The 12,238-nt window shown below is 40.7% G+C and overlaps 1 protein-coding gene across 2 annotated transcripts in view; it reads right to left on the minus strand.

Moving 5' to 3' along the window:
- Positions 1 to 1,134: 1,134 nt before the first annotated feature.
- LPAR3 (lysophosphatidic acid receptor 3) overlaps positions 1,135 to 12,238 on the minus strand; it is a 74,879-nt gene continuing 63,775 nt past the window's right edge. For both annotated transcript variants that reach the window (XM_037012444.2, XM_073234214.1), the window contains one exon: positions 1,135 to 2,879. In XM_037012444.2, coding sequence (XP_036868339.1) covers positions 2,554 to 2,879 — 326 coding nt within the window. In that variant the 3' untranslated portion in view covers positions 1,135 to 2,553. The remainder of the gene's footprint in view (positions 2,880 to 12,238) is intronic.

A 12,238-nucleotide genomic window follows, 5' to 3' on the forward strand; every position in this document is an offset into this window, starting at 1 on the left:
CAACATGGGACATGGCATGCCATGTAGTCTACCTGGGGTGGCATCAGGACATGAACAGAGCTGCATCCCCCATACCTCCTCCATTCCCACCACCTCATGCTGCTTCTGCAGACGTCATCCAGTCCTCTCAGTCGTAGGCCATCCAACCGTGGGCTGCACACATGCCCTTGGTGCTAGTAAAGTGGGGGCATCGAAATTTCTAAATTTTGGTTGTTAATATTTGTAGAAAGCAGAAAAGTCCAGAATGTGAGGGAAGTTAGAGCTTTGTTTATCCCATGGTTCAGTACTGTTTGTATTTGGAATTACACAAATGGTGGCATAATCATTTAAGTGCTTAGGACTTCTAAGGGTCACATTATGGCCTCAAGTCTCCCACTCACTTTAAAAAACTTTCACCAAGAAATATCAACATTCCCCCAAAATTCTTTCTTTCCAAGCAGGCAGTCTTCATGATGGACTAAAAATTCCCATCGATTCAGATGTATCAGAACACCTTGGACAGTGCTACAAATCTAAGAAAATTAAATCATTTTTGTCTAGGGGATTGGGCAAGCTTGGTGTCAAGGGCTGATTTGAAAAGGTCTAATTTAAATTTTTAGAACTATTATCTCAATCACTTGCAGATAAGCTTGGGGGTCCTGGGATTTGACAAGAAAGAGTTTTCATTTTTTATTTCCCAACAAAGAGATGGGTTTGCTATGTTTGTGGTAAGCCCTGTGAGCACTGCCACTTGTCATTTCCAAATATACATGACTTCTCTACTCTTGCACCATTGCTGAGATATGTGTGTGCATTAAAACAAAAGTCATATATTTTCCACCATGATTTCCACACCTGGACCCCCTCCAGACACCATTCTGAATGTGACATTCTGCTGCAGGGTACTAAAAACAGTACTTTCCTCAAAATAAAACCTCTAAAGATCCCTTAGTAGCTATTTGGGGACTGGAATTCAATTTCAGTTCTCCACCCTTTGGTCAGCTGTAGATTCAAAATGCTTACATAAAACACTGAGAGTATGTACTTTATGGCAAATCTGATTTTTCTTCTGCAATAGAAATGCATGTAGTGGTTACCACAACTATATTTTTACTTGGAAAATACACAAAGCAATAATGCACTTCAACAAGAAAGAACAGATTTTTAATTTTATTTTATAGATAGCTTTTATATAAACTTTGGATAGACCCACTTACTACACAGTTTGTGAAATCTACACCTTCAAATCACTATTTTAGGCCACTGTATCTAAAAGCATGACTTCTCAAATCCTTTTATTACAAGTAGTTCTTGCACATGTTACATCACAATAGCAAAGAAAATGTAAACTTCTTTTGCAAACTACATAAATACTAAAAGACCTGCCTTGAAGTTAGTCAGAATTTATTCTTAATGCTTTACATAGAAAACTGTGGTCAGTAGCCTTTGTGTATGACAGAATTCCTTTTTCTTACTAACTTACCTCTCATATTGCCTACTTAGTTCTTTGAAGAGACAAATTTTAAATAGATCTCAGATCAAAATTCAGTTCACAGGTAAGACAAGCATTAGAAGCATGCTGATAACTGTTGCCAAAATATAAGATGTGAAAATTATTCCACATACTAAATCTGATAAGCTACCAGGGGTAATAGAGGTAACTGAAAACAAGGACTTGAGTCAAGATCACATTTAATTCTCTAAGAAAGGAACTTGGTCCACTTATCAATATACCTTTTACATGCTATATGTCTGTTTTCAAATGAATCACCTCTTTCTCTTTTCTTTTAGAGCACATTAGTTGTTTTTATAGCTATAGTCCTAGACTGGAAAGTCTAGGTAGTGAATGAATGAATTTCACAATCACTGTCCTTGATGTGTTTAAATATAAATTTGAAATGTATAAATATGCAGTGGTATATACACATGTGCATGTTTAGAGGGCCACATCAAGACCTCTTTTTCTTTGTTTTTGCTCCAAGAGACATTTCTAACGTTCACCTTTTTTGTTATTAAAGTAAATCTTTTTCCTCAGAATGTTCTTTCAGTTAAAATCAAGTTTAATCTGGAGCCTTTACTATTTATTATTCTGAGATTCGCACTGAACACCTAGCTACTGGCCATGGTTTCTTGGGAGGAAAAAAATATTGCTGAAGCATTTTTTAAATTGTAAATGCATGCAGAAAGAACTACATCGGCTTCCCAAGCAGCTATATCAGGTGGCTCAAGTAATATTATTATTTTGGCCTAAGCCCTTTAACAACATCCTTTTAAAACACAAAGAGAACGGCTACAGGACGGCGGCAGCGCCTAGGAGGCACGGCCCCGCTGGCGGCTCTCGGGGATCACAGAACCCTAAACAGGAACCCATGGCACTGTCTTCCCGCCTGTGCATTTTCTCTAAAGGCACTGTGTCCTCTCCCCACTGCCCATGCCTTTAAACTATGTCAAATAATTTTTTCAGTCTACCAGCGATCAATTCAGACCTCAAATAACACTGAGCGTGGGCGTCGTTGGAGACCAGTGCCCGATCTGAACGGCTCTTTCCCCAGAGGGGCCCGCGGCGGGCGCAGCTCAGGGGTGGCCGTCGCTGCGCACCGCGCTGTGGCTCACGCCGTCTCCCGCGTCCTGGCTGCCGGTGTCGCTCCGGCTGAGGATGGTGGAGGGGATGCGGGAGGGGCGCTCTGGGTTCTTCTCCGGGGACAGGCAGCAGATCATCTTCCTCATGGTGCTGTACATGTCCTCGTCCTTGTAGGAGTAGATGATGGGGTTCATGACCGAGTTGAGCAGCGCGAGCAGGAGGAACCACCGTTTCACGTGCTGCACCCCACACTGCGTGCAGTTCAGGCCGTCCAGGAGCAGCACCAACAGGCCGGGGGTCCAGCACACCACAAAGGCCCCTGCAGGGAGAGGTGAGGAAGCAATAGGCTGCTTATTCAGGTTCGTTCTCACCAGCCTTCCGTCAGGGGCATCAGGATTTGTTCTGATAAGTGCAAAGCAAGTTTCCACCCTTCCTCTGAGCACTTAGGACCTGGGCTTGTTAGAGGCTAGCAGCTGAAAACTTCCTTGACTGTTAATATAACCACATTCTATTTCACCTTCCTAAGGGCTTATCCAAGTGTCCTAATTAGGGACATACATTTATTTACCTTCTGCTACGAAGCACTCTGCATTCCTTTTCTGTTAGGTCTCAACCACACAAGGAGGCTGCTGCAGTCATTATCCACATTTTGCAGATGAGAAAACTGACGCTTGGTTCCAGGGGGATATGTGGTGAGGCTCACACTGAAACCCTGTGCTCTGCTGTTCTCTAAATTAGATTTGCCAAATACCTTCCTTAGAGCAAGGCACACTGTATCTGCAGCATTCTCCAGGACTTCTAACCAAGTCACCTGCTCAAGAATTTTATTGTTTATAAATCCATGTTGATGCTTAGTAAACACTATATTGTTTATGATCTATTTATAAACCATCTGCTTCATAATCTGCTCTATATTGAGACTTTTTTGGGTCATAAATAAACCTTCCTTTTATGATGAGACAGAGATGTGTTTTACCATAATTATTTAGCACAATTTTAGCACCAGTTGCACAAGAAGGGTATTCTCTTCCGAGTCTCCAGCCATCCAATCATACCTCTAAACTTTCCATAGATTTTCCTAAAATATGAGACCTAGTGTTAGTGATCCCCTTCTTAATCATCATAACCTTAGATAGCAGTGGTGGCTAACCTTTATCCAGGGCTTACAATGAGCCAGGCCCTTGTATAAACGCTGTCCTCTGTTAACTCACAGAACCACACCATGACGTAGGCCTCATCATGATCCTCAGGAAAACGAGGCACAAGAGAAGCCAAGTCACTGGCTCACAGTCACAAAGCTTGTGTTCTTAGACACTGCCTCCATACTGCCATGTAGGTTCTTCCAAACCTTTATCATTTCTACATGTCCTGGCTTACCCACTCAAGAAATATTCACCTTCATCTTAAACAGTGTGCCAAGACTGTAGTAGCTAGTGGCCAGCGTGAAGACCACACCCTCCAGGAGCTGATGTGCTCATGCGGGAGACAGGAGAAACAAGCTATTCGGTACACTGTATCACCAGCTCGGTACTCTGACTGGTTAGAACTAGTCTTGGAGAGTATTTCTCTTGTTGCTTTATCTTCCCTCCGAGAGAGCTAAGAGCAAGCAAGTCAAGAACTATAAAGATGCAGTGAGAGGCTTTGGAAAACTGTGAGCTTTGGGGTCAGACAGGGAGGCCCAGCTCCTCACCTCATGAGCAACATAAATGGGGGGCTTCTCTGGGTCTCCATTCCTTCGTTTATAAAATCAGGATAATAATCCCAACTGTACGGGCTGGTTAGGAGTGTCAGAGAGGAAAAGTGGTACCAAGCACTGAGGTAGGTTCACCAAGCAGCATTTATGAGATGCTTTGTCAAAGATACCTGCCAAAATTAGATGTCCAGGAGCTATCAGGAGGGTGTAATTCCTCATTTCATGGTTACAGCTCACCAATGGTTCCCTTTTTACTCCATCCTGTATTATTTTTGGTCTGGTTGACACGTGAATGAAGAACTGGACTTGGAGGTAAGAGATTAGAGATTTGGGTCCCAATGCCTCACTTACGGTACAACACTGGGAGACCTGTGTCCTCCATCTGGGGATTGGCTTCCTAAGCTACAAACTGAAGTCTTTCGGCAGGTTCTGAGTTTTTCAAACTGTAGGCCAGGACCCCTTCATGAGTATGCAATTAATCTAATGGGTTTGGACAAGTTTGTTGATTTTTTTAATGAAAGGATAGAATGGAATAGCTCAGAGTGTGCTACACAGATGAAGGGAAGTATTTCATGAAACTTTTCAGTTTTACATACTATACCTATGTGTGTATTTGTTATGAAGTAAAATATTATTTCTTACTATTGGGCTTGTCAAAAAGTTTGAAAAACACTAGTCTAGATCATTTTGAAGGCCCCAGTCAGCTCCAATGGTTTGTATTTCTCGTAACAGTGACACTTTTCTTCTCTCCTATTCCCAAGAGAGGGTTACAATGTTGTCAAGAGGGTTGAACCAAACAAACCAGATATCAAAGACTGTAGCTCCCAACTTTGATGTGAAGAGTCTTTTCTGTGTGAAATTGCATAATTCCAAAGAAAGGAGTGTTCCAAGATTCTTGCATTAATGGGGAGGAGGGAAAAAAATGTTGATTAATTTTGTGCTTTGTTAAATGTGTGTGTCAGAATTTAATAGAGTATGTAACTTCCAAACTAATGGAAGGGGCAGAAGGGAACCAAAGGAAAGAAAGAAAGAAAAAGACCTCAGTACAAAAGAAAAAGGTGGGAGTGAAACAGAAAAGTGGGACAGATAAAGAATAACAAGACACCGAAAATGAATCTAAACAGACCAATAATCAAACTCAATGTTAACTGTGGTATAGTTAAAAAAAAAAGTGTGATATTTTTGTTGAACTAAACAATTGTTTAGATTTTGCTGAACAGATCTGAACAGTTTGATGTCTAACATCACATTTTATATGTGGTAAAACCCTGAGGAAGAGCAAGATGATTAACACAAAATTTATGATACTTGTACAGGAGAGACAGGGCCCTGGGGCTGTACACAGAGAAGGCTCTAAGGATACCTGTGATGTTCTAGGAAACTGGGTGACAGGTACACAGGTATTAGTTTTAATTTTTTATTCCTTTAAGTGCTATTATTTAAACTGTACATATATAATTTGATTTGGCTGATGTATTTCACACATACACATACATATGTCAAAAAGGATAAAAGTAAATTACTAGCATGTGTTCCTAAAAACTGCTTTTAAAATAGGATTTTCTTTAAATCATAAAAGCCTTTTTTACTCAGCATGAAACTCTGATTTGGATTAGTCAGGGGACTAACCATTCTAAATAAATCTCCAAATTGATGCCTTATTTGTCATAATGTGGTTATTCATATATATTTTACCTTTGCACTGAATTTTATAAAGCAATTCATTCAATCAACAGTTCACAAATTTTCACTGAGCAACAATTATCTGCCAAGCACTGTTCTAAGCATTTTATATGAATTAACCATTTAATCTTCATAGTAATCCTTGGGAATAGGTACTAATACTACCCTCATTTTAAACCTGAGGACAGAAAGCAGGGAAAAGTTAGGTGTTATGCTCAAAGCCACACAGCTGACAAGTGGCAGAGCCAGGATTTGAACCCAGGTAGCTCAGCACCAGAGCTTGTGCTCCTGTCCACATGCCAGGCTGTTCACCACTGAGCCATGAAGGATCTTATTACTAAAGTGAGTGAAGGGGGTGAAAAGAGGGCATTGCTGGCCTTCACATGAAGCCCTGTATGTCATTATCTGACTGCAAAGCTGTATATATCACTGCTAAGTCATTCTTTGGTTTGCTAAAAGAAAGATGTTTTGGCCAATGAAGACAGGAAGGAGGAGGAATGGGAGAGGAGAAAAGGGAGAAACAAGGGAGGGAAGTGGGGAGGGAGAAAGAAAGGAGGAAAAAGGAAGAAAAGGGAAGAGAAGAAAGAATTCCAACAAAAATATAGGCTGGCCATGGGAGTAAGAAGAGAAACAAAAATCTACTGACTTTTCTTTATACTGTTTCCAAGAACAACAAAAGGCAAGTCCTCTTTGACAGAACAGCCCCAATGCACTACACTGCTAAACCAGAGTGGGCACTTCAGGGGTGCTGTCTGAGGTGAGGCTTATACTCTGCCAGGGTCCCTGAGAAACCCAGCCCTCCGCGACCCCTCTACCGAGCAGCCATGCTCCCCCGCCAGACACATCTCAGAGGAAATGCGCCATTGATCTAACAGCTCATTCTTTTGGGGTTTTGCTGTATGTCAGCAGCTAGATAGGAGCCCCCCTAAAAATTTAAAGAAAAAGCATGTCCAGAATGCTTTTGGCCTTGGGCATCTGTAATCTTAGGTAATTCCTAAGAGAATGTGGGAGATGTCAGAAACATACAAATGGGCAACTGGCCTATTTCTTAAGGGAGGGGCAGATAATGGATCCTGGAAAATAGGCATCAGTCGGTCCCCTGTCAATTTCCAACAAAATTTGCCAATAATACGAATGTTTCTGAGCACTCAGACTCAGTGCTCAGACCATGACAGCAGTAACAAGTAGAGTTCTCAGAGAGGTCATGCCGAGTCCAATATATATATATATACATATTTTAAATCAGGCATTAACAAATAGGAGTGGTCTAAGATGTCTCAGAACCAGTGGAAAAATCAGGTATGTTCCTCTTGTAGAAGAAAAGGCTAAGGAAAGACAGCGTGTGTTGATGACTATCTCTAAAAACCTGAAGGGCCATCACAAAGAGGAAGCACAGACTTATCCTAGGCCACTCAAGAAGATCACCCTGAAACAAACGGAAACTACAAAGAGGAAGGATTTGGATCTAGGAGATCTTTTTAAGTAAGTGAAGCTGTTTAAGAGAGGAATTGGTTGTTCAGGGGACAGAGTGCCTCCCTTGAGCAAGGCACTTCCTTTGCCTGGATCATCCTGAGATGTACAAAGGCAGGAGATTGTTCCTAAATGAGAGATAGGGTTAAGTGACTTCTGAACTTTTTTCCAAGTAGAAAACAGCTAAATTCTACAAACTATGAGTTTGAACTCCCCACAAAATTCTAACGAGTTTGATTTTTTTGTTTCCCAAACACCATTATAAGACAGTATGACTAAAAACTGATTAAGATGAGCTAGCAGTTCCCAAACTGCTCATCCAAAGTACCAGGGGAGTTTTTTAATAGGGCAGATTCCCTGGTCCCACATCACACCAATAGCCAGAATCTCTGGGATGGGACATGGAAATCTGTAGGACTAAAAAATTCTGAAGGTGACTATGATGCCCAGCAGTTTTGTAAACCCTTCCTTGATGCTGACCCAAAATGGTTTTATCAAGCTGACGCTGTCAGCAAACTTGTAGACTCCATATAGACTTAGAGAAAAAGTTGTGGAAAAGCAAGAGGGCAAGAATCCTTTGAAATAAGAAAATAAGCATCTCCAGAGATCCATAGCTGTGACTTCCATTTGGAAAAAAGTTTGAACACATCATATGCATGAATAAATGTACAGACACTAGCAGTGCAATGAGTCTACACTTGAGGCGTGGACAGTCCTCTGGCCTTTGTTGGCTCTCTGATTCACTCTGCCAGCAATGCCTGCTCACCTCCTAATCTAAGGTCTACCTAAGCTTAGCTCATGTCTCACCTCCTCCGCTGGACCTCTCCCATCTGTCCAACTCACAGTGACCATTCCCTCCACTCAACTCCTGTAGCACTTTCCATCTGCAATATCCACGTGGTACTGGGCACATTCCCTGCTAATTCCACTCTGACATTTCCCGGGAGCTCTGGGCCAGGCAGTGTGCTCAGGGTTTAACAGGCACCCATCATTTAAAACTCACAGCCCCCTGAGGTTGCTACTCTATTGCTGCAATCTTACAGTGTCTCAAGAGTTTGTCTTAAGTCCAGAAGCCAATAGGAGAGTCATAATTTGAACACAGGCCTGGTTTCCCCATGCAAATTCTTGAACACTATGCTATCCTGGAGGTAGTGTTTAATACATATGACCCATCTTCAGGGCTGTAGTATAGGCTTCCTAGGCCTGAAGGCTGTGCCTCCAGCCTGTCTCTATCCTTAGAACGAAGTATGGAGATGCTTTCTCAGTAGCAGAGGAGATGCGTCAGGTGAAAGGAACAAGTCTATTAGGAGCCCTCTCTGGGCAGGGGCTGAAGGAGCAGCAGCATTCAGTGATACACACAGTGCCTGGTCCTGCCCCTCATGCACCAACAGTCATGGACCTTGGATGTGATGATTCTGACTATTGTCTGCGAAGGTGAAATGACAATCAGTTGAGCTGGGTGTTGAAGGTCCAGAATGACTGTGCAGAGGTGAGAAAAAGCTTGATGCATTTGGGGAATTCCAAGTAGTTCAGGATGGTTTAACTCAGGTAGGTGTTTGAGAAAGTAAGATGAAGTCTGAGAGATAAACATGGGCCAGAGCCATGTTCCCTATTCACCCTCATCTTCATAGTAAAACGACTCCCACATGCACATGCACACACACACCAAGGCATGAGGAAGGGCCTGTTGGGCAATACTCAGGAATCTGAGTTTATTGTAAAGGTCAGACTCCATAAAGCTTTTTCAGCCAGGAGTTTATGAGAGAATTAAGTCTGAATGCCCTCAGGTATCCATTGTACATAATGAATTAACTTGTCTCTCAAGCATATTGAATGATGAGAATCATATACATCCTTGGGAGGATTAAGCAACTATCTCCATGTTCCATTGTTTATAAAGGAATCCCACTGAGAAAGGCTAGATCAGACATTTTTCAGACTTGGTTGTAACTTGTTAGTGAGCTGTGAAATCAATTCAATAGGTTGCAACCAGCAATTTAAAAAAATGAGATAGTACGGAGAACATCAAGCATAGTAAAGATATGTTTCATGAAACTTGTTTTAGTTACACACAAAAATATGTGTGTGTACTGGACCATAATATAGAATGTATACTGTTTCTTACTGTGGGTCCCAATTAAAAAAAATAAAAATTTGAAAACCACTTCTATAGATTAGTGGTTTTTCAAATCTTTCTTTTTTTAAGTAGAACACATCCCAAGTGAAATCTGTTAAACTTCAAATTCAGAGCTGCTCTGACTAAAGAAAGAAAATGGCTGTGGGAGGGATGGACTAAAGCCCTTTGTAGCAGAATTTTGCTCATCACACTACAAGCCCCCACCTCCACGCATGCGCAAGCCGAACCACCTCTGAGGAACCCTTAGGAACGCTGCTAAGCACAGTTTGAAAACTACTGCTATAGAATGGTAGTTCTTTGAAGATTCTTCATTTCTATATTCTATTTTATGCCCCTACAATCAGGGTCATGGCGAAGCCTTACATTTTAGAGTGAAGCTTTGTCTAAGTGCCCAGAATAAACTGGAGATAAGGGAAGCTTGAAGTCTGCTCCCACCTGTATCAGAATCACCTGGGGTACCTACTTAAATTCAGTTTTCTGCCCCCCACCCCCACCCCCTGCAGACCTATGAAATGAAAAAATGATGAAGGTAAAATGGGCATGTTCCATTTTAACCAGCTCCCCGGGGAATATGCTTTAGTGCAGTAAAGTGTGAGAACCATTGGCCTATGCAGGCAGTCACATCTTACGGGCTGAAATTCAGGCGGAAATTATAAGGGTTTGAAAAAGCAGTGGTGGTCGAGATGGAGAGAAGCAGATGGGTTAGAGAGGTAGTAAGGAGAAAGAAACTGTAAGACTTAGTGAAGTGGATGTAGGAAGAGAGGGAGAGGAAAGAATCCTAGGTTATTGGGTCATATGTGGTTCTGATAACCAAGTGCGGGAGACTGAAGAGGGACAGGTTTAGACAGTGGTTCAGTTTCACTTAGACTCTCTGTGGCTCCTCCAGGCAGAGACAGCAGAAGGCAGCCAGACATGTGAGGCAGACCTCTGAGTGCTCCAAACAGAAATGCTGACTTGGGAGTCATCAGCAGTAAGTGGGAACTGGAGCCATATGTCCTCCTGTCAGTAAATATTTAGTGAGCAATCACCTACCATGTGCCAGCTACTGAGAGTGAATGTTTTCATGATCATTACATTTGGTCAAAAAATCTAACTTCTTCCTATTGCCAAGTAACAGCTCAGTTGTATTGATAAGAAGCAATTAGTTCTTATTTTAATCATGTTCTATGTTCTTTTGGTACCTGTTTAAGAAACTTACTAATTGTTCAATTAGACTATAAATGAGCTTTCCTTTAGCAATTAAATAAACTAATTTTGGTGCTATATTCAAAAATCAATATCATGAGGTTAGTGTTAATTTTTAAAGTATAGTCAATCATATATGATAATATTCGATTATAGTACTGGAATGATATTTAATGACTGCAATTTAAGGTAATCAGAAACATGAAATTAAGGAATGCCTAACACTTTGGAAGAAAGAATTACATATTAAAATATTGGTGACAAGTGAAATACAAGATCTTTGTAAGTCCCTATTTCAATATTGTATTTAGAAAGTCTATAATGGCCTTCCTTCCTTATTTAGAAATTTTCAAAATATCTTAAGACAATACTCTGGTTAATACCTTATCTCCACATTATAAAGGAAGTAAGAAAGAAGAACAACAGCCCAGTTGGGAGAAGGGCCCCTCACTAGAATGTATTTAAGATAGTTCAACATTTTTGGTGTTTTGGTGACAGGATGCGTAGAAGGCTGAGACTTTAAGTTTCATAAAACCTGTTCTTCAGGACTCATATTCTTTTGTATTCCATCTAGTTAGATTTGTAGCCACATTTTCATCTGTTTAAAAATTCACATATGCAATTAAAAAAAGACCTCAGCATGTGAGTGGCACATAAATAAACATCCATCACAATCAAAGCAATCATTCACACTGAACAGTCTCGCTTTGGCACACAGACTACTCATTTCATCAAACGGGAGGATATATTTCAAATATGCTCGCTCTGTTATTCTTTGTTTTTAGTCCAGGAGAAAGTGGCAGGGCACAAGCAATAATGCTAACCTAGTAAGCCACAGGGCTGTCCGATTTACTAAAATAGAAAATTACAACTCTGCATAAAAATCAGGTTATGAACCTCATCCCAGGGAAGCTCTCTTCTTATTTGAAAATAAATTTTAAAAGTTAAAATGCAAAATAAACAGTTATTCTTGGTCAAAAGCATTATAATGCGCAAGTCACACATTAACAGAATATTCAAGTGAAAATGGTCTTTACAATATTAAAGAATGTGTTCAATATTTTCAAAGTACCACTTTCAGATGTGATTTGCATTCAAGTTTATACTTGTTTACCCACAGTATTTTAGAAATCCAGTAATTCAGATATTATGTGAAAGGAATGAAAACATACACCTTTAGTAAACCTGATTTATTTTTACTGCAGAAAAAACACCAAGACAGTTCAAATAGAAGGTAGGTAGTTAAGCATTCCACAAAAGAGTCATTTAACACTATTGTTACCACCGTTGGATCTTTTGACTCTAACAGCTGGCTTTAAGACACTTGTTTTAAATTTGTGACCAGCTTTGGAAAACTGAAAGTCTTAGTGCCAAGGGATTGTGCGATAAAATTTAAAGCAGAGGCATACCGAGTAGAACCAGAGCCTAGACCTAATTCTAGTGTTTCACTCTGGGCAACAGCTGGAAATCATAAACTTCATATGTAAGAAAAAACCATCTCCATTTCCTG

Source organism: Manis javanica, chromosome 4, assembly GCF_040802235.1.
Source record: "Manis javanica isolate MJ-LG chromosome 4, MJ_LKY, whole genome shotgun sequence".
NCBI lineage: Eukaryota > Metazoa > Chordata > Mammalia > Pholidota > Manidae > Manis > Manis javanica.